This window comes from Nothobranchius furzeri, chromosome 4, assembly GCF_043380555.1.
Source record: "Nothobranchius furzeri strain GRZ-AD chromosome 4, NfurGRZ-RIMD1, whole genome shotgun sequence".
Lineage (NCBI taxonomy): Eukaryota > Metazoa > Chordata > Actinopteri > Cyprinodontiformes > Nothobranchiidae > Nothobranchius > Nothobranchius furzeri.
Window position 1 is genome coordinate 68,798,860 of NC_091744.1, and position 23,057 is coordinate 68,821,916.

General features: G+C 41.6%; 1 protein-coding gene across 1 annotated transcript; it reads right to left on the bottom strand.

Moving 5' to 3' along the window:
• Positions 1-15,599: 15,599 nt before the first annotated feature.
• On the bottom strand, positions 15,600-18,331 carry LOC107388799 (coiled-coil domain-containing protein 42 homolog). Its single transcript, XM_015964506.3, has 7 exons — positions 18,201-18,331; positions 17,995-18,118; positions 17,146-17,223; positions 16,867-17,058; positions 16,069-16,290; positions 15,838-15,987; positions 15,600-15,761 (listed from the first exon to the last, which is right to left on the bottom strand). The coding sequence occupies exons 1-7, from the start codon at positions 18,227-18,229 to the stop codon at positions 15,696-15,698; spliced, it is 861 nt and encodes a 286-aa protein (XP_015819992.1). The 5' UTR covers positions 18,230-18,331; the 3' UTR covers positions 15,600-15,695.
• Positions 18,332-23,057: the final 4,726 nt, after the last annotated feature.

Consider the following 23,057-nt stretch of genomic DNA (forward strand, 5'->3'; position numbering starts at 1 on the left):
TGATATTTGGATCTCTCGCTTCTGATTGGCTAACAGCAACACGACTGCCACTGACTGTGTTTAATCTGCAACGCCGATGTTTAATCTCCACAAATAACACAAGCCTTGTAGAGTTCTGCTGAGTAGTTGCTAATGCTAACAGTTAGCTTCTAGTGGAGGCGCTCTGCTGTTTCCTGTATGAGAAACCAACAACAACCTTCCTTGTCGTAAGACAAGAAGGGTGTGATGTAGATCTGTCAGGTTTTTAAAATCCTAGAATTTCACCGTCTATTTTCTATCGGAAGTTAATGCAGGAGACAGGTGTAGGAGACTATTTTCATGTTCAGCCTGCATGAAACGCTCAGAGTGACCAAGTATAATCAGAAATAATCATTAAAAATGTTTTGTTGGTGTTCCACACCTTTAAAGTTTCATGAAAGGTGATCCATGAGTTATTTTCAAATGAACAAATAGGCAAAAACATTAACACCATCCCTTTGCACACAAACAAATAAACTAAATTGATTTAGGCTCTTTGTGTTCTCTCATTTGGTTTTTGTTATGTTTTGTACCAGCCCAGCGACAGGCAGCCACTTTCCACTGTCTGAGCGTGAGATCTGCTGGGTGACGGCTACAATTCAGCATCCTCCCTCTGTCAGGCAGGAGGTTTTTGTTCAGCCACATCAGTGCTACAGGGTTCAGGTAAAGATTTTCATAGGAAGTAATACATTTGTGTTTTGAACTTTTTGCAATCCTGGACAGATGCCATTGTTTTTTTCTTTCTTCTTCTTCTTTCTTTTGCAGGCCATCCCTACAAACCCTGCATCTCTCAGGCAGCGAGCCCACACACCTTCTGTTACTTCCAGTGTTGGATCCGTCTCACCTCTGCACGGCGTGCTGGTATAATAGTAAGTCTCAAGCATGATTAGCTGCTGTAATTAAGCTCACACACACACACACACACACACACACACACACACACACACACACACACACACACACACACACACACACACACGCACACACACACACACACACACACAAACCAAGGCAAAAAAAAAGCCCGGCAAGGATTTTAACAAGCACAGAACAGACAATCGCAGCTCCGTCTATTCAGATGGAGTATAGCAAAACTTAAGAAAGCCACACCCAAGTTGTTGCACTCCTCCACTGTTTTCCATTAAGGTCAGGAAAACAAGAAAAGGAGGCTGGACACACGGACACGAGCCTGTTCATTGGTATTGCCCCACTCACTGATGCAAAGACGAGGAACTTTAAATGTGAAGTGTACACGTTCGGACTGGAGGTGAACCACTCGCAACTTCAAGCGGCATATTGTGCATTTCTGATTCAGTATTGATGTTTTCCACCTTTGCTTGTTTTCCTCCCCTGTGTGTTCTCTAAAATTTAAACAATTCTCCACGCAACTCATTCTTGAGCAAACCGGGAGGCAGAGGATGCAGAGATGGATGGCCAGAGCAAGGAAGAAAATAAATAAATAAAAATTTAAAAAGAAAACTAAATAAAAGATTACTCTCTCCATTTTTTCTTCTGCCCCTTTTTTTTTCAGCCGGCAGGTTTTCTAAAAGGAAAGACAGAATATTAGCAATAAAATAGCTCTGCTTGGAGACAACATTGGAGAAAGGAGTGTGGGGAGAGCTTGAAAAAAAAAGATTGAATATAAAGGAGAAAAGACAGAGTTGAGGGAGGAGAGGAGAAGAGCATTCAGCAAGGAGGATATAAAAGGAACAGAGAGGGGGCGCGGGAGTGAGACAGAGAGCTATGGAAGGAAATAGAGAAAGAGAAAAAGAGGGGGGCATGAGAGAGCAGGGGAGAGGAGGAGAGAGAGATCAAGAGAAGGAGGGAGGGAGGGAGGGAGGGGGAGAAACAGAGACAGAGGAAAGAGAAAGACAGAGAGAAGAGAAAAACAGAGGGGGGAAGGGAGAAGGAGGGATGGCCACAAGAGACTCAAAAACCACAGAATAAAAAAACCTTCTGTCTGTCTGTAACTCTATATAGATATACAAATATGAATCCTAATACACGGGCACATTGCATTTATTCATTGGGAAGGGATCGCCTGCAGTGGAGAATTCAACATGCACCTCAAGTTCATTCAATAAGTCAGCAAACACAATGAAGAGCTGGACCAACTTATATTATCAGGAATGCAGTTTTTCATTGCAGAGAGGTGGGAGAGGCTTCTTACAAAGGTACTTTATCCTATTTTAGTCACTCTGAAGTCTCTTTCTGCTATGCGATTCATGGAAAACTGTGATTATGAAATATACTTCATGCATTCTCACCATCTTCTCCCCGTCTGGGCACAAATCTGTGTGACAGACATAAAGGAAACCTGCGATTTTGGCCGTCTCGTAAGTGTCCTACATAGTGAAATGGCCCCAGATTTACTCAAGGTGAGGCCCACAATGAACCACAGAAGCCTATTAACACTAGAGGTCTCTGGAGTGCCTTATATGCTGCTCAGAGGCGACCACATTCAGACCGGCTGCAGCAGACAGTGGGGACACAGCCACTGTCCCTCCACGACCGGCACTCCTTTTGTATTATCCCTCCACCTCCCGGTAACAAATTTCTGTCGGAATTACTTTTCTTTTCGTCCCAAGTTTCCTTCTTTTAAATCAAACCCCTTTGTCTATCTCTTCTTTTGTACCTTCCGCTTGTTTCCATGGTTACCTCTCTCTCTGCTCTGTACACTATCTATCTCTTCCTCCGTTTCCCTCTCTGTCTCTCTCACTCTGTTCTTATCTTTCTCATTTTGCTTTCATCTCTGCCTCCCTTCCTCCTGCTTTATCCCACACCCTCCTCACTCCGGCTTTTATCTCTCTTCACTTTCATCTGTCTTTCACCTTTCTCTCCCCTTCAAGCCTGCCATTCCATCATGCTGGTTTTGGTTCTTACTTATAGGGAGAAAGTTTTATCGGTTTCCCTGTCAATTCTGCATTTTTAATCATTTCCAATTTATCCAACCCCACTTTCAATGCCACTGAGTCACGCATTAAATGGTCTCGGGCAGAATGTGAGCGTCTGTGAGATGGGAACCATAGGTGCAGGAGGATGTCGTCTTTCACTGTCATAAAGATAGAAATGATTTCTGTCATGATATCTGGAGATTAACTGGTTGCCGTGAATTGTCTTTGTCTGTTTTCAGTAATGGATTTTTTTTCTTCCACGTTTTTTTTGCAGCTGTAGAAGATCACAACATTTACAAACCAGCTTGAGTGGTTTTATAATTTTTGATTTAACTCGTGGACAACATTATCTGTCTGAAGCAGGGTCCGACTGAGACCTGCTCTGTGGAAGGAGGATGGAGGGAAGGGGAGCTGCCTCCTGTAAGGTAGCCTGTCATTTCTCTGCAGTGATGAAGACGTTGCTGTGAAGCACAAATGCCTCCCTCTACATTCCTCACTTGGGAGATAATCGTATTCGCACACGGTTGTGGCTGGTTTTAAAAGCACCACCACATCATGTGTCACCATGTGATGCCACACACACACACACACACACACACACACACACACACACACACACACACTCACACACACACACTCCTAAGCACAAACAGATACCGAGATGTGGAGTCCTCACACTGATATTTAGGAGGACAATAGTCTGTGTAGACGATGTCTGCTGGCCTAAGTCACCATGAGGCTGTCATCCATGGATGTATATACAAAAAGGGTGTGTAAGTGTGTGTGTGTGTGTGTGTGTGTGTGTGTGTGTGTGTGTGTGTGTGTGTGTGTGTGTGTGTGTGTGTGTGTGTTCAAAACAGTGACAAACTCATTCCAAGAGACACTGCATGTGGTGTGGGAGGAAGTTTTGTTCTGCAGCTTTGACTGAAACTAACCTCCCTCTCCTCTCCTCTCCTCTCCTCTCCTCTCCTCTCCTCTCTCTTGCCTTCCCCTTCCCCTACCACAACTATTCAGAAAAGAGAATAAAGAAAACCTGAATAGAGAGAGAGAGAGAGAAACAGGGTCCCTAGGCAAAAAGAAAAGAAAAACAATAAAAGAAAATGGAATGAAAAGCAACCAAAGGAAAATAAAAGGAAGGAGAGGAAAGAAGGAAGGGAGGGAGAGAGAGGGAGTGGAGACAGAAAAAGATACTGAGCATGAGGCTGGGAGAGAAAAACAGAAAAAAAAACAACAAAGAAAAGAAAGAAGAAAAAACACAGAGAGCCCTGAAAGACAGAAACAGTTCAGTGAAAATAAATTCCAAGAAGAAAATGATGTGACTCAAACACTGAAAAGGAAAATGTTTTGTTTTTCTGGTAAATGGTCGTAACTTATTTGGGTAATCACTGTAAACATTTGACGGAGCTGTAAATGTTAAAATTGATATCTCTGTAGTTTCTGTTGACCCGTGAGCTCAAAACCAGCAGCAAATGTGCTCGATTTGAATCTAAAGAACAGCAAACATGCAAATTTACATGTTCTCATGCTGTTGATGCAAAAATGAAAAAATCAAGCAGATTAAATTCTGGAATTTGTATCTAAACTGTTTTTGATTAGTCTTATAGATGAATTTAGATGGATAATGAATATATAATAATAATAATAATAATAATAATAATAATAATAATAATAATAATAATAATAATAATAATAATATAATATTATAATAATGAAAACACGTTCATATTATTTTCATACAAACTATGTTCTATTAATCTTTTCAGTATCAGTGGATCACAATAAGTTGTCTTATAACACAGTTCCTTTGAGAAGGGAAAAAAACCCACAAACATACCTGGCATAGCATATCATATCTTTATCATGAAAAAATAATCAAACATAAACAAACTATTAAATAAAATATTTACAACTGGACAGCCATATTATGTAATGCATTATTAAGCAGGCACCCCCCACCCCACCCCAGCGCTTTGTCCTAACTTAAGGACACTTAATAGTTTACAATAACAGAAACAGTTAATAAAGGCACCCTTTGTTTATTAATAATGCACTAAATAACAGTAATAAAGGGGTTTATTGTAAAGTGTTACCAAACATTTAAACCGTTTTTTTTATTTCTACTTCTTTTGGTTTTCATTTAAATAGACTTATAGACAAATATCATACCTCAAAATGTGTCATGTAGAATACATGTAAACACAATAACGATGTAAAAAAAGTATGAATTATGCACATTTTGTGTTTAAAACAGTCATTTAAATTATTACTCTACAATACAGTTTAACACAGTACGATGCAGTTTATGTGAATGATACAGAATAAGATGTAGATGTGATGTAAGGTGATGCAAAACTAATGTGCAATGCAATACAATGCAAAAAAAAGAAGAGTTGACACAATGCAATACAGTACAGTCTGATTTGATGTGATGCACCAATATTGCTCATTTGTATGCCTGTGTCCTTTACGCTGTTTTTTCTTGGAAACGGGTTAAAATAATAGCCTACTGCCTTTATGTAGTTACCTGTATTATTTTTCATGTTCTGTAATTGTTCGCTTATAAGTGAACTTCCCTGCTGTGGGAAAATATTCTATTCTATTCTATTGAATTTAATATAATTTGCTGTTCATTTGGTAAATGTTACCTTAGCCTGCTGTCCTCGCACAGTGCTTCTATCCATCCATCCATCCAATTTTGGTCGCTTATACGAGGTAGGATTGCGGGGGCAGCAGCCTAAGCAGGGAGGCCCAGACTTCTCTCTCTCCCTGGCCACTTGGGCCAGCTCCTCTGGGGGAATCCTAAGCCATTGCCTGGCCAGCCGTGAGACAGAGTCTTTCCAGCATGTCCTAGGTCTACCTTTAGGTCTTCTCCCCAGTTGGACGTGCCCGGAAAACCTCACCAGGGAGGCGTCTAGGAGGCATCCTAACCAGATGGCCAAGCCACCTCAACTGGCTCCTCTCGATGTGGAGGAGTAACGGATCTACTCTGAGCCCTTCCCCGATGACGAGCTTCTCACCCTATCTCTAAGGAAGAGCCCAGACACCCTGAGGAGGAAACTCATTTTGGCCGCTTGTACCCGCGATCTCGTTCTTTCAGTCACTACCCAAAGCTCGTGACCATAGTTGAGGGTAGGAACGTGGATTGACTGGTAAATCGAAAGCTTTGCCTTCTGGCTCAGCTCTCCTTCAACACTGCAGACGCAGCACCTATCCACCTGTTGATCTCTCACTCCATCTTTCCCTCACGTGAGAACAAGACCCTGATATACCTAAACTCCTCCACTAATGCAGAACCTCATCCCTGACCCAGAGAAGGCATTCCACCCTTTTCTGACTCAAGACCATGGTCTTGGATTTAGAGGAGCTGATTCTCATCCCAACTGCTTCACACTCGGCTGCGAACCGCTCCAGTGAGAACCGGAGATCACGTTCTGATGAAGACAACAGGACCACATCATCTGCAAAAAGCAGAGACTCAATCCTTAGGCCACCAAAACGGAATATATATATATATATATATGTACAAATGATAAAACAGACAGCATAACATGACCACTCTTTCAGTGCCAGGAGACATGGTGCACACCTTGTTAATCCTTAGAAGTCATCCTTTGGTTATAAATCATATTCACTATCTGAATGTAGGTTATAACTATGCTTAGTTCTGAGTGACCTGCAGGAGGTTACCGTCTCAGATCTGATACTGAATATCAGTAATACAATCTGTAATTGAAAACACTAACCTCCCACGTCTGCTCCAGTGAAGATTCATGAGACCGACTATAATAACTGTGGTGGCTGTTAGGAAAAATCTTCTAATGAGCAGCAACGTCTTCACCACCAGACTCACAGCCTAATTTGGTTTAATGAATTTAGTCCTGCATTCACCGGCTTGCAGCTTTAGCAGTTTATTTTTTATTAAATGTTGATAATCCATACAAGTGAGGACTGAAACGGGACACACTGATTCAAATAATTCAGTTACAAGTTTGTGGCTATTAATCTGCAGTAAAACAATTGGGCCAACAGCTTTAGTGTTTTACTTTTTTATCACGGATTCAGTCTGGCTAAAACCGAATTACTAACGGGGTTAGATTCAGTGGAAAAATTAAAGCTGTCGTTGGAAAATTATTACACTGTAGGTTTGTGTTTTTAAGTTCTGAGATGAAAGATGCAAGTTTTAAACACAAGGAGAAAAGGCATCGTTGAGAGGTGAACGGTGGCCTATTGAGTGTGTGTGTGTGTGTGTGTGTGTGTGTGCATGTGAGAGAGAGAGAAAGATTGTGTGTTTGTAATTTTTGTAAAATGCCAGGCAAACGACAGATTTAGGTTTTAACATATTTGAATGAAGTCTGCTGTGTGCTAACAATCTGAGGCTGCAAATGTGCTCTCCTTTTATTGATGTTTTTCTCATCATGGGTATAGTTTTATTTTCTTGTTATGTTTCATTAGTTTTCTTTAATTTGGGGCGACGGTGGCAGAAGAGTCAAGTGTCCGCCCTGGAATTGGAAGGCTGCTGCAGTTATTTTTTCCCTGAGCTAGACACCCACCTTGCCTGCTGGTGGATGTCGGAGGGACAGGTGGCGCCGGCACATAGCAGCCACGCCCCCATCAAAAAGCCCAAGGGCAGCTGCAGCTACAATGCAGCTCATCGCCACCAGCGTGGTTGTGTTGTAAAGCACCTTGGGGGGATCTAGGACTCTGGAAGGCACAAAATCAAATAGGCCATTTAGCATTTGTTTCTTGTGAACTTTTTCACATCTGCTTCTACTCTAACCATCACACCTGCCTTTTCCTCAGTAACGATACAGCTTCTGTTGGTTTTTTCAGTTTTTCTTCTCTTTTTTTTTTCTTTTAGCTTTGTGCGTTTTTCTTGTCAACTTTTGTTTTCATTCTTGTCATGCTCAGCTTGTTTGTTTCCAATTCATGTTTTGTCATCCTGCCTTGCAGTACCCTCGGTCTTGCCACCACTTTTATTTATCTATTTCCTTTTTCACCTGCCTACATCAGAAATCCTGCCTATTTTTGGGCATCCCACCTCACCGCATCACATGACATCCCAAAAGTAAGATGCAACTTCCTTTAAAGCGTTTATTTTTCCAGTGGCGTATCTGTTTTTGTCAGAACTGCAGCTTTATTTTTTGTTGTTTATTTATTTTATCTTTTTGCACACTGATACAATTAGTAAAAAATTACAGTCTCAGTGAAAACACTTTGTTGGCAAAACACACTGGAAGCAAACCCTGGTGCATCCACAGCCCTACTACTTGCATGCAGAATAAAGAATTGTTGCCAGACCACATAATTAGTCAGCCATTATGTTTGCTACCAATTGTGTTATTGGAATGGGCTTTCATTGTGCTGCTTGCGTGTTGACTGCAGCTTTAGAGCGTAAAAGATAAACACTGATTCTCTCTAGTAGATGTTGAAAGTAAGAGCACAGTTACCAGTTCTGCCAATGTTCAATGCTCATGGTTGGAGCAAAAGTGCCGTAACTGTCAGTCTTTCTCCTGGAAAAAATAAAACAACCTCAAGGTCATCAGCTGACTTGGTTTTAAAAGCTCTACAAATACAGGAAATACCTTACAGCTTTAGTCAAAGAGATCATCAAAGATAAGATGAGTAAATAATTAATAAATCATAGTAATTATTAAAAAAGTTGGTCCAGTACCAGCTGGAGACATGAATTCTCACGATTTCCCCTTTTGCTGTGCCCCCACAGATGAAGGAAAACCACTTTGATGTTGCAACAGGCCTTAAGTGAAGCAAATCTTCGGAGCACAGTGCCTGTTGGTTGTGACGTCACCATCACAGATCTATCAAACAAAGCTGCAGATGCAAATCCATGTTTATTAGACGTAAAACAATATCTGTAAGTTGTTTACTTGATCAGGCCTCTGCTGAATCGCTCCATTCATCTAAAGGGATTGGACCTTAGAAAGTCCAATCTTTGGTGCACAGTTATAATCACGGCCACTAATCTTATTCAATCTGATTTCGGACCTAAATATAAACATTCTGCATTTTTTATGTTTTTTGTTGTGGCATTATTATTATTTCCAAACCTTATAGGGAAAAAAAACAGGTTTGAGTTTGGTATTCGACGTCATGGTCCCTATGTGTGTCTTAAGGAGGAGACATGTCATTCCTGATTTAAAATAACTGATCAAACATTTGGATAAGGTTTTTTAAAACACGAAGCCGTCTTAAAATTTTGTCCCACTTTTCCATCGCCTGCCAAATTAAACAGAGGGCTTAAGCCAGATTCTGCATCACATTTGAGTCTCTGGCAGCCCTTTAGAGCATCTGTCCCATCTTGTTGCCACAATCTATGAACGACGATGAAGTATTCTTTACAGTCCCATGCTCAGGAACCTGTTGTTATTTGGCCATAAAACATGTATTTTGCACTGCTGTGCAAATTGTCTTGTTTGGATGCTTTAAAGCAGAGTGAGGCACTTTTCTACATTGCAGTCAAAAACAAATAAAAGATCACAGAGTACAAAAAAATTTTGGTTTCAGACTGGAAAAAGTATTGGAAGAGTTTTCTGTTGATGAGGATAGGGTCATGTCTGCTGCAAATTCTGACTGAAAAATGTAAGAAAGACTCAAATGAACAGAATTAGGATCATTTCTAACAAACTACTCAGGTGTGAAATCTACGATGCAAGCTGCAGATCTATCGTGCAACCTAAAATGTCATTTTGGATTTGGATATTTGGTCAGAAATAAGCTGCCACTCTTCAAATCCAACATGTCTGCTCAGTGATGTCATCAGAAAACAAACTCCATCAGTGAACATACAAGTGACTGCATTAAATGCAGCGTACAATCTTTTATAGCAGGTTATTTTAGTGATTGTTAGCATCTTCATTTTGCACAATGCACCCGTTTCAAACTTGCAGCTGGAGCAGGCAAATCTTCCCAATGCTAAAGCTGAGCTGTCTGTGTAGAGGATGCCAGCGATGAAGAAGAAGTGTAAATCCAGTGATGAAAAGCTGTTGCAGAGGTGTTTCAGTAAATTCCAGTTGTCTTCTGTAAGAGAAAGTTTAGAAAATAACCAGAATTAAAAAATAAATAGGTGGGTGGTGACAGTGATCTGTTTCAGAGACTAGCAAGTATCGGGTGTAGAAAGAAAATTACTGTAAGACTGTGGAGCTTACAGCCGAACCAAGACACAGAGACACCAGGAACAGAACTGGTACCAGCTTGTATTTGAGAGAATACTTAAATCCAGGGACGAGGTCCTGCTTCAAGCGGAGGAGTTTAAATATCTTGGGGTCTTGTTCACAAGTGAGGGAAAGATGGAGCAAGAGATCGATAGCAGTACTGGTGCTGCCTCTGCAGTAATGCGGGCGATATACGGGTCTGTAGTGGTGAAGAGAGAGCTGAGCTGGAAGGTGAAGCTCTCGATTTACCAGTCGATCTACATTCCAATCCTCACCTATGGTCACGAGCTTTGGGTAGTGACCAAAAAAAAATGAGATTGCGAACACTAGCGGCTGAAATGAGTTCCCGCCACAGAGTGTCTGGGCTCTTCCTTAGAGATAATGTGAGAAGCTCAGTCATCTAGGAGGAGCTTGGAGTAGATCCACTGCTCTTCCACATTGAGAGAAGCCAGTTGAGGTGGCCCAGGCATCTAGTTAGGATGCTTCCTGGATGCTTCCCTGGTGAGGTTTTCCAGGCATGTCCAACCTGGTAGAGACCTAAAGGAAGACCCTGAACACGCTGGAGGAACTATGTTTCTCTGCTGACCAGGGAGTGCCTTGGGATTCCCCTGGAGTAGCTGGCCCAAGTGGCTGGGGAGAGGGATGTCTGGGCCTCCCTACTTAGCCTACTGCCCACACAAACCGATAATATGGATGGATGGATGGATGGATGGACACTTAAATCCAAAACCATGCATCACCGTTTTTGAATTTGCATACAGTAAAATAATTGTAAAAGTAACTTTCAGTGCAAAACCACAAAATATTTTACTTAACATTTGGGGGAAATCTGCCTTTTCTGTAATTCTTTTGCCTCCTGAAGCCCACGTTTCTTCTTGTTTTCCCAGTATTGAAATGTCAGACTGCCTGGACCAACCCAGATCATCAGACAGGAGTTCAGATAGTTAGAGCATGAACAAGAGCCAGTAATGTCTGAACGACATGTGAGTGAAGACGGAAGAGGAACGTGTCAGTTCTGCACCTCTGAGGGAACATGTTTAGTGACAGTCTGGTTATTTGGTATTATTTTAGATAAAATTATTCTGATGAACTCCAAGAAGGAGTTGGAAGAGAGAAGAAGATCCAGCAGCATTTAGAGCACCATCCTGCTGCAGAGGACTGAATTCTATTAAAGCAGTGTGTCCTCTACTCAGTCTCCCCATGTGCATTTCCCTGAACTATCTGAATAAATAAGCATGCACACAAACACACCAACGTCTTAAGATAAAACAAGCTGAAAGTTTTTTTTTTCATTGTCTTTATTATCATAACAATACAATAAAGGAGACCTGCAGCCTTAAAGGTGTGGTTTACTCATTTATTCAATATGTTTGCAGTGTTATCTAGTTTAAATCAATGCCTTATGAGTCATTAAAAACAACTATGATGATCTTGTTCGAAGATGCAGACGTTTGCTGGTGCAAAGGTGAGCTGAAAACAGCAGGATTACTCATTATTATTAATAATATGCACACACCTCACTTCTGATTGGCTGACAGAATGTCTTCAGCCATGTTGCAAAATCACTAACACTAACATACTGCAAAAAATAACAAAAAGCCTTCCTGTGGGCAGGAGCGAGCCAAGATGAGCGAGGCCATGAATGCAAATTCACAGTGTGACATCACAGTGTGACGATTTTCAAATCCTAGCATTTCAACATCTATTTCCTTTCAGAAGCTAACACAGGAGATAGGTGTAGGACTGTTCATGTTCAGCCTGCATTAAAAACAGAGTGACCAGTTATGATCAGAAATAATCATAAAAAATGATTTTTCAGTCAACCACACCTTTAAAGCTGATTACAAAAATTAAATGATACACTGCATTGACTGTTTAAGCAATTTAATACAAATGTCTCCTTTTTAGACATTAGATTTGATAACATTTTAAACTCTCACAACTATTAAGTTTAGTCAAAAATACATAACAATAAAAATGACTGATTGATCTTAGAGTTTCAGTTTTCACCAATTTTTGGAAGTTATTGAGCAATATAATCAAATTCTATATTTCATGTTAAAGCAGCCCTAATAGAAAACATAAATGAACAATTGGGACAAATAATTTATTCAGTTTGTGCAGTTCTCCCCCAGAAAACACGGGGAGGTTTAAGAGTGTTGAAATATATTGTTTTTAAATTAACTGTAATGAGTGAAGCCAAACTTTCAAAGCTGCGCCTCCAAAGCAAGGCCAAAGTCTCCGTCTGAGACAGATGTCACCATTGTTGGGTCTCATTTACACCACCAGAGGGTGGAAGTGCTCCAGAGCTAGTTTGGAACACTGACTGAACTTAATATTTCCCTTCAGGGTTCATCAGACGGAGATCATGCCAGGTTGAGGAACTTTAGCATCAGCTCACACAATGAGACAGGAACTGGAGCAAAGGTGAAAATAATTTTACTCTGGAGGTTTTCTCTTGAACAGAAAAAAGGTTTGTAACCTTGGATTAAACAAAAACAACAACAACAAAACAAAAAAGGGGGAAATAAAACAAAACAATTTTGAGGTTTTGGTTAAATGTTTCCTCAAAGAGCATGGTGACCAACTTTTAGAGATTTCTGAATGAGAACTTGCTTTTACAGTTGTAGCGCCCAAGATCTGTTGTTCTGTGGACTTTTCTGAGAAGTTTTATTTGATAGATTAAATTTTATGTTTTGATGTGTGATTTCTGTCCTTAAAGACTGCATTTAAAAGAGTTTATTTCAGGCATTTCTTCACTCGAACACACCTGTCCTGTAACAAATACTCCTTGAGTTTGTTCAGAAAACAGCAGCTGGGTTTCTTTATTCTCTTCAAACAGAAAAACACAGAACCGAGCTTTTAAACAGCAGTTAGATTTCTGCTAATCATTTAACCTCCACAAGAAATAAAGCAGTAAAACATTTTAAATTTTTTTTAACTCATTTGGAGACAAACTTATTTTTTTCCAGCCTGTTTTTGTCTGATAACTTTAACAAAGTTTGGTTTTCTGGGATTAAAGTTTCTTCTATGAATCTTCATAGAGAAAAGAGCTGAAGTGACAGCATGGTGAAGAGATCGACGCCATGGTGATGGAGAACGACAACAGGCTGGCTGGCAGAGACAGAAGCCATCCACCTGCAGACTGGATTGGCAGGAGGTCCTCACATCTCTCCTGCTCCACAGAACAAGGCTAGCCTGGTAAAATGCTCTGACAAATTTAACACCTGACACACCACTACTGAGCTGTGCCTCCTCCTCGGGTGGTGGAGGGCAGCAGAGAGGTGCAGGAGCACCAGGTGTTGCTGCAGAGTCTGACCAAGAAAGTAGGAGAAGCAGAAGAATGGAACAGGAGCTGACGGACAATCTCAAAGACCTGCTGGCCTCTGACAGGGAGAAGTACAGCCAGAAGGAGAAGCAGCACGTACGTTTCCACATCTGCTAATTTTAATCAATGTCTTTGAAATTAATTGTCTTTAACATGTTTTTGTACTATATTGGTGCATTTTACACCCTCTGGAGACCTTGATGAGGATCGTCCATTTGTTTTCTGTGCAGCAGTTGTTGCAGCCACAGAGGTGAAATGTTTTATGTGAAATCAGAGTGTGCAGAGGGCAGAAACAGACAGTGAATCTGCCTCAAAATATGATTTGTGCCTTTCATCGGCTGTCTTTACATTTTCCAGGTGAGATTTGTTAGGGGGACATTTATCGAGGGAGCAGAAAAGGACCCGAGGCTCCTGGAGCTGCTTAGGCTGGACAATGTTGCCACAAAGGAGACGTCCTGATGGACAACTGCTTACTGTCCAAAAGAAAAAATAAACTCATCTCTTTTACCAGAGCTTTAGGACTGCCTCTCCTGCTGAGGTGGTGCTGATAGGATGCCTCCTGCTAGTTCCTCTGGAGGTTTTCTGTGCCCCATAGGGACACCCCACACCTGGTTTCATCTCTGACTCGATCAACTTCAGGAAACGTCGTCTCTACCTAAAACAGCTCCTCAAACCACAAACCTTAATTCTGGCAGCTTAGCGTAATTTTAAAATCATTCCAGATGTGCATTACAATCCTAAAATATTCTTAAAACTGTCTCATTTAACAGAAAGAAAGTAAAGTAAATTCCCGAATGCAGATGGGCTTGATGACTAAAATGACTTAAGGGTGTGGGAAGCTTGTTTAATCAATACATTTGCAGCGGACTCTGGTAGGAGTGAACGCCTTGCAAGCCGTACTTAGGGCAAATAAAGCCCACAATTGCTTTCAGCACGCAGCAAACAGTGATATTTGCAGTGTTATTTCCTGATATTTGGACATCTCACCTCAGATTAGATAAGAGCAACATGATTCTACCCCTGAATCGCAACGTTGATGCTTTAAAACCAAAAAAAAAATTCACAAGCCAGGAGTTCTTCTGTGTGATGGAGTTGCTAATGCTAACGGTTAGCTTTTACTAGTCGGGACGTGGCCTGCTGTTTCCTGGACGCTAAACCAAAAACAGCCTTCCCTGACTGGAGTCTACATGGGTGAGCCAATGAATGTTAAGTGACAATGTGATGTAGATCTGTCATTTTTTTCTAATCAAGAGTTACACCATCTATTTTCTATCAGAAACTAACACAACTATTTTCATGTTCAGCTTGCATGAAAAACCCTGACAGACTGATTATAATCAGAAATAATCAATTTAAAAAAATTCTCAGCGTGTTGTTTTTCTTTTTAGAATAAATTTAAAACTGAGATCTAATATAATATAAATCTTATTTTGATTACTTTGTACCTTTTTAAAAAACACCCAATGCATATTTTCTTTTATTTTTTATTTTTATAAAAGTTGGGTTAATTTGACTAATGAAGAAAACAGATAAAAGTGGTGATGATGATGAACACAGCTTGGATAAACTCTCACATGATGTTGTTTCATTGTCTCTGGCTTCTGCTTGAAAGCTTCAGCTAAAATGATTGTTCCACGGATAAAAGCGAGTCCTAGTGTTCTCACCTGCTCAGACCCGGAGTCTCCCTGAACGGATTTATCCCGTCTGACTATTCTTAGGGTTTAAATCTCTTTAGTGGTCAGCGTGACAAAGTCCAGCTTCACACTAATTAGTCTTCTGCTTTGTGTCCAACTTCAATAAAACTCTGAATGCTTGTTTTTTTATCCATTAGTTGGTTTTAACATGTTAAGGTTTAAATAAAAAAAAGATGCAGGTTGTTGCAGAGTTCACGTTTTATAGGCAGCAGATTAAAGGGCCAAAGGTCAGGCTGAGCGTTAAAAAGCAGCGATGGATTAGCCACCAGATTAATGCAGAGAAACATTTATTATATATTTATTAATAATACAGAAACCAGCCTCATCAGGACAGATCTGAGGGAAACCTCAACATTTCCCTTCTCAGGGACAACACTAATATTTCACCTTAAACTATTTTAAGTTAACTGTCGATGAAACTTTTTTTAAACTCAGAAATGCATCAAGGCTGAGGCCACGATGAGGTCGAACGCCGATTCCAACAGAATGTACAACACACAATAAAATCAAGATGTAATTGAAACAAGGCAAATAAAACATGAACAACTGAAGATGCAGAAGTGCTCTCAGCAGTCGTGTGAAGGGTTGCTCATCAGGACTGGAGGCTTTTCTGGTACTGTTTCGTAATTTCAGATATCTCCTGGATGAAGGCTTTTATCTGAGGAGGAGAAATGACAGCTATTGTGATTGTTCCTGCTGCTCTGCATATTTTGTGTTTGTGTGAAGGCCCGTACCTCCTTCAGCTGTCTGGTTGTGTCATCCACATTTTGATCTGTGATCTTGTAACCGCACATTTCATAAGTGTTTTGGATTGAAAACTTAATGCAGTTCTGGGTCTGCGCGCTCTCTGCTTTCATTGTCTGGATACGACTCCACTCCCTTTCCTGCAAAAGAACAGGAACCATCATTTAGAAGGAGTCAGAAGGATCTCCTCTCTAAGCAGGTGTTTTCAGGAGGACTCGTACCCATTTCAGCGTCTCAGACTGAGCTTTCTTCAGTTCCTCCTCCAGCTCAGCCAGTTGGTTGGTCCTCTGCAGCCATTGTAGGGTTTTTTGCTCCTCCACAGTTCGCAGCTCCTTTGTCAGATGCTCCTTTTTCTCCTGCCTCTGCTTCCTCTCCTCAGTGAACTTCTCTTTGAGGCTGAGCATGTTGCGATAATAGGTGGCAAAGTCGTCAGCGTTTTTGTGCTGGAGTACACACAGAGAAAGAGAGAAGGACTCACTGGTCAATCTAAACTCTCCTCTGTGGTCACGAGATCAGGAGAATCAGAACCTGACTCAAGCAACTAAAATGATCTTCATCCGTAGAATGCTTGAGCTCAGCATTTGGAGAAAAGAAGAGGAGCTGCTCCTCCTAATCAAAAAGACATGGCGAGGTGTTTTTGAAGACGAGGCCTCCTGGTCTCTTCCCTGTGGAGGTTCTCTGGTCTCTTTCCAATGACACCCATGACATCCTCCAGGAGGAGCTGGAGAACACCCCTCAGGAGAGGAGGTCTGATATCCTTAAAGTACCTGTACCTCCTTGCTCTGACCTTAGATGGGTGGAGAAAATGGGTGCAAATACATCTCACAGACACTGGTCTGTGAAAATCTAACGGCTATAAATCAGAACTCAGGTCATTGTGGAAAATGTTTCAGATGATTTATGAATATCTCAAATAAAACACATGCATCCATCTTAGAGGCCTGAACTGTTTCCTAATTGCTATCCGATAGTTTAGTGAATCAATAAGAGGTTAAAGTTACTTTAATAAAAAGCAGTACCCCTGATGTTTTACACACGTCCTCCAGGAAGTCCCTATACGGTGAATATGTCCCAATCTCCCTCTGCATCTCCTCCTTCCTCTTCATCAGTGTGGCTTTCTCCTTCTTCAGCTTCTCTGTCTCTGCATCCACTTCCTGCATCATCTTCATCTCCTTCTCAGCTATCTGCCGAACTTTCTCGCTATGAAGAACCTGAATCAGAATGGTATGGAGGAATGCCCTTATTGCTCCAGCCCCACCAACACATCTGAATTATAGCACGTGTCTGAGAGATCTCACCTTCATAAACACATTGTGCCTCACTTCCCTGATGCTCTCCTGCAGCTCCTTCTGCTCCTGCTTCGAATTCTGTAAAGTCTGCATAAGAAAACATTAGAAATCTAATTAGTCAAATGATTTCATTGATTTAAACACACTAGTAAGGAGGAAGATTCTTAAAATATTAATAAACTTTACATACATTTTGTATACCTCAACTGAAATCACAGCCTTTTTATGGCTCACAGCTACATACTTCAGCACTGAATGCAGAATGAACTATGCCCTTGTTCTTTTTAAAAATATCGCTGTTTATTATAGAGGTATAATAAACTATTATAAGCTTTGGACTCTTATTGTGAAGGGTTAAATTAATTTCTGAGTTAATCAAACCTTTGAACTTCAGAAAAACAGAGAACAGTACTGAAAAATCAGCATTACCGATTTAACCTGTGCAATATGCTCAAGACCTGCTGACATACTTTCAATTTTCCCCCATTTTTAATATTTTAAATTATTTTAATTAAGTAGTGTTTCCATTGTTTTCTTGATGAAACCGTTTTTTTCCCCCTTTCATTTGATGATGGATTATTTAAGTTTTTATGTTTAATTTAAATGGCTGGACCTTATATTTATAAATGTCTCATTTTTAATTCCTCTCTAAAGAGTTGTTGATTTGCTGTTCTGTTAAAATATGAGCAAAGATTTAGGCACCCGCCTTAAAGTGTTTAATTAGTGCTTTTAATTTCCACCTCAAGTTGATTGTTTTCCATTTACAGTTTCAAGTCCAACTCGGGATTTTTAAAAGTACTTTGACGTGTGTTTTGCACATTTAGGAGCAGAATAGCGGCTCCGTTTGGGTTCTCCGACCTGTTTGCGGTCCTCCAGAGATCTTTTCAGCTCCTCAGCTTCGTCCTCCTTCGTCAGGTGATCGATCGCAGACGCGATGTCTTTCAATTCCGGCACGACACCTGAGAGTACGTCCATCCGCTTCCTGGTGTCACGCAAACACACGCAACCGGGTCACGGCCAGAACTGCCGCAATTTTAGTTTTCTTAAAAATGAGTAGAACTCACCGGGATGCAGCCATCTCAGCAGCAGCCATCTTCTTAGGCACGCCTGTGGAAGAAAATCGAGTAAAACAATCTTAAAGTTACTCTTTCTGTTTAGGTTAGTTTGTTCAGACAAAACTGCCTCTCGCGAGCCTTTTAGTCGTTACTATGGAAACACGTCGCCCACTTTTAACTCCTTATATGGCACTCATTGAAGTAAACTTTAAATTTCAACCCCAGGGTGTTATTGTGGTATATAACAAAAATAAACACACACACACACACACACACACACACACACACACACACACACACACACACACACACACACACACACACACATATATATATATATATATATATATATATATATATATATATATATATATATATATATATATATATATATATATATCATCATGGTCAGTCATCATCATCATCATCACTGATGGTGAGATTGGGTGGCACAACAACTCCTCCATTTTCTACAACTCTTAGTTTAAAACAGAAAAAATATTTTGAATTTTATAAGTGTTATTATTACTGTTATACCATCAATATGAAGAATGTCTAAAAAACAATCAATTTTACCTAAAAATATACATAGTATATTTGACTTGTTCATGGCTTAGATTCAAATATGGCTGCTCTTATTTCCATGCCATTATTTTATAATTCATTGAGTGTAACATTTATATTAGGGGTGCATCGATCTATTGGCCTGATCTGTTTTTTTTTCAAGATCGGTGATCAGCCAAAAACTGCAATTGTTGCACTCCTAGTTAATGTTAAAGCAAATCATTGCTATAGAATAGTTTTTTTGTACAAGTGTGTCAAGACAGGTACAAAAGTTTTGTTTTCAAAATTAGAAAAATGAAAATGTCTAAAGGAACAAATATGACTTTTTTAGTTCAAACAGCAATGCTAAATATGTTCACTTATATTTGAGAACATTACCTCATGTCCAGTTGAAACGGGTATTGCTTCATGAGTATTCACATTGGTTTTGTCAATAAAAGGAAATTGAAAGATTGATGTAATCTGCTTTTAATTAAGACAAAATCTGTATTGGCAAAAGTCTGTGTCAGCAAGTCGGATTTTTCTCAAGAACGGCGACTGGCCAAAAACTGCAACCGATGCACCCCTAATTTTTATACACCCTTATTTAGTACAACTAGTCAACCTTGTGAAATGGGAAAGTTTCATAAACCTGCCATTTTTAGTTTTAGAGATCTGACTGTAAACACGAGAGGACACCAAGCTGCAAGAAGGTTCTAGTTTTCCTGAGTGACACACCAGTATTTGGTATGTCATAGCCCCACGCTGATTGTTCGTACGGCAACATTGCAAGAACTGAGCCGCTTGATCTCTGATGATTGGTTTGGTGAAATGTTGTAATTGTAAGGGCCGTGATATACTTGCTGTTTAAGCTTGTGTTGGCGCAGGCACAAGACTGCATCTTTGTTCACATACTTGCTGCTGCACAGCACTGTACTGCTCGTAGTACTGGGGTGTTCTACTAGGGGGCGCCCTAGTCTACTCAGACCAGACGAATAGCCGGGTTTGTGGGTACAACCAAAACAAATATGGCGTCAATAGAAGAGATCAGTAACTAAATAATTTTGAGTTCACAGCAGAAAAAGAGAAAGCAGTGGTATCAAAGATGGAATGAAAGACCTCTAAACCAGTTTTATTGACTACCTACTGGTCGTTCATATATTGCAGCGTTTGGACCCGTTAATTTCAAGGGACGCGCACAAACAACGTTCAAATACACGCAAGTAACGCGTGGCAGACATTTTAATCACGCATTCGTGTTGTCAAACAGCAAGTGTATCAAGGCCCTAAGGGTCTTTAAAAAGGCCTTCTGACATCATTTATGATGTGTGAGGAAGTGTCTAAATATAGATGCTGGCCTTACAAAAGGTTAAAGAAACAAATCGTTGATTAACGGAAAAGCAGCAACTCGACTTAGAGGAGCTGTTTTTAATTCTGGCTGCTTCACGGATCAAGGTCAAGGCTTGAAGGTGCCTGCGTAACCATGTTACCTGCAAAAAGCAAAAATGAGACCCATCCAAGCTGACCACATGATCGTGACCATGAAGTAACGGGACTAGAGCCCAGGGGCAAGCCAAGAGGGGACCAGACAGTAATCGAAAGTGACCCCAACAAACAAAGTCAGCTGTTTAAAGTAACACTAAACAGTTTCCAGCTTCTCCGTCCTACTGGTTGAAAATGGAATAACAACTGTCATAAACAGCCCTGCAGCAACCAGCTGTAGCTAGCGCTAACAACGAGCTAATACTAATAAGCCGCAAACCAAAAAGATCCACTTGCTTCGACAAAATATAATAACAAATGAATAAATTATCACACTTGTTTGTTGTCAGATCATGTGACTCTTTCCTGATAACGCCATACACTAATGCTTCCTTAAATCAGTGTAGGTTTATTAATGAAAAAATAAATAAATTACCCATTCTATTTGTGCCACGGTTGCTAAAAATACAAAGCCTAAAATATAATATTTAAATCGATTGATTTGTTAAATTTAATGCATTTCTTACAAGATATTTTAATAATGAAATTTTCCTTAGTGACTGACTTAGAGGACTGACTCTTGAAAACTAGGTGCAAAGTGTGTTTATTCGTTTTCCTGGTCGGGTTGTTGTCACCCTGTGAAATAATAAAGAGAGGAGGTGGATGAGTTCCTTTCAAAACATGCTCCCCCGCAAGATAAAACACACAAGCTCAAGGTGATTATTATGTGTTGTTCTAGGAGGCTCTGTGGTAATGTTTGCACTGGAAAACATCGGAAGAGCTATGAGAAACCGAAGGGCTATGAGATTTAACTTCATGAGAATAAGGTCGCTCATTGGGAGGAGCTTGAATTTTGCACATCCTGTATGTTTCAGGTTCAAAACAAGCTTTTTGATATTCAACCCAGCTCTCTGTTCATACTGCTGTTATATATATGTATATAAACAACACCACTTTATCGTGGTGGAGAGGTTTGAGCGTCCCAATGATCCTAGGAGCTAAGTTGCCTGAGGCTTTATGCCTCTGGTAGGGTCACCCATGGCAAACAGGTCCTAGGTGACGGATCAGACAAAGAGCAGCCCGAAGACCTCTTATGATGAATTATATAAATGGAAACCGTATTCCCTCGCCTGGACGTGGATCACCGGGGTCCCCCTCTGGAGCCAGGCCTGGAGGTGGGGCACATTGGCGAGCGCCTGGTGGCCGGGCTTTCACCCATGGAGCCTGGCCGGGCACAGCCCGAAGAGGAAACGTGGGTCCCCCTTGCCATGGGCTCACCACTCGTGGGAGGGGCCAAAGGGGTCAGGTGCAGTGTGTGATGGGTGGTAGTCGAGGGTGGGGACCTTGGCGGTCTGATCCTCGGCTACAAAAGCTGGCTCTTGGCACATGGAATGTCACATCTCTGGTGGGGGAGGAGCCTGAGTTGGTGTGTGAGGTTGAGAGGTTCCGACTAGATATAGTCTGACTCACCTCAACGCATGGCTCTGGCTCTGGAACCAGTTTCCTTGAGAGGGGTTGGACTTTCTACCACTCTGGAGTTGCTTCCATTGAGAGGTGCCAAGCAGGGGTGGGCATACTAGTTGCCCCCATCTTGGTGCCTGTACGTTGGGGTGTACCCCAGTGAATGAGAGGGTAGCCTCCCTCTGCCTACATGTGGGGGGACAGGTTCTGATTGTGGTCTGTGTTTATGCACCAAACTACAGTTCAGACTGCCCACCCTTTTTGGAGACCTTGGAGGGGGTGCTAGAGAGCGCTCCTTCCGGTGACTTCCTCGTTCTGCTGGGGGACTTTAACGCTCACGTGGGCAACGACAGTGATACCTGGAGAGGTGTGGTTGGGAGGAATGCCCCCCCGATCTGAATTCGAGTGGTGTTTTGTTATTGGACTTCTGTGCCAGTCATGGATTGTCCATAATGAACACCATGTTCAGACATAAAGGTGTCCAAATGTGCTCTTGGCACTAGGATACCTTAGGCCGCAGCTCGATGATCGACTTTGTTGTTGTTTCATCTGACCTGCGGCCGCATGTCTTGGACACTCAGGTGAAGAGAGGGGCAGAGCTGTCAACTGATCACTACCTGGTGGTGAGTTGGCTCAGATGGTGGGGGAGGATGCCAGTTGGACCAGAAAGGCCCAAACGTATCACGAGGATCTGCTGGGAACGTCTGGCAGTCTCCTGTCAGAAGGAGCTTCAATTCCCACCTCTGACAGAACTTCCAAAATGTTCTGGGGGAGGCGGGGGACATTGAGTCTGAATGGACCCTGTTTCGTGCCTCCATTGTTGAGGTGGCCGACCGGAGCTATGGTCGCAGGTGGTCGTGGTGGCAACCCCTGAACCCGCTGGTGGACACCAGCAGTTAGGGATGCTGTCAAGCTGAAGAAAGAGTCCTATCAGATCTTTTTGGCCTGTGGGACTCCAGAGGCAGCTGATGGGTACCGGCAGTCCAAGCAGAACGTGGCTCGGGTGGTCGCCGAGGCAAAAACCTGGGCATGTGAGGAGTTTGGTGAAACCATGGAGCAAGATTTCTGTATGGCCTCGAGGAGATTTTGGTCCACCATCCGGTGCCTCGGGGGGTGGGTGGGTGGGGTGGGGGGGGGGGTGGGGTGGGGTGGGGGGGGGGGGAAGCAGTGCACTACCAACACTATCTATGGTGGGGACGGTGTGCTGCTGACCTCTACTCAGGACGTTGTGGATCGGTGGGCAGAGTACTTCGAAGACCTCCTCAATCCCACCGACATGTCTTCCAGTGAGGAAGCAGAGTCTGGGGACTTTGAGTTGGCCTCTCAAATCTCTGGTGCTGAGGTCACTGAGGTGGTTAAAAAGCTCCTCTGTGGCAAGGC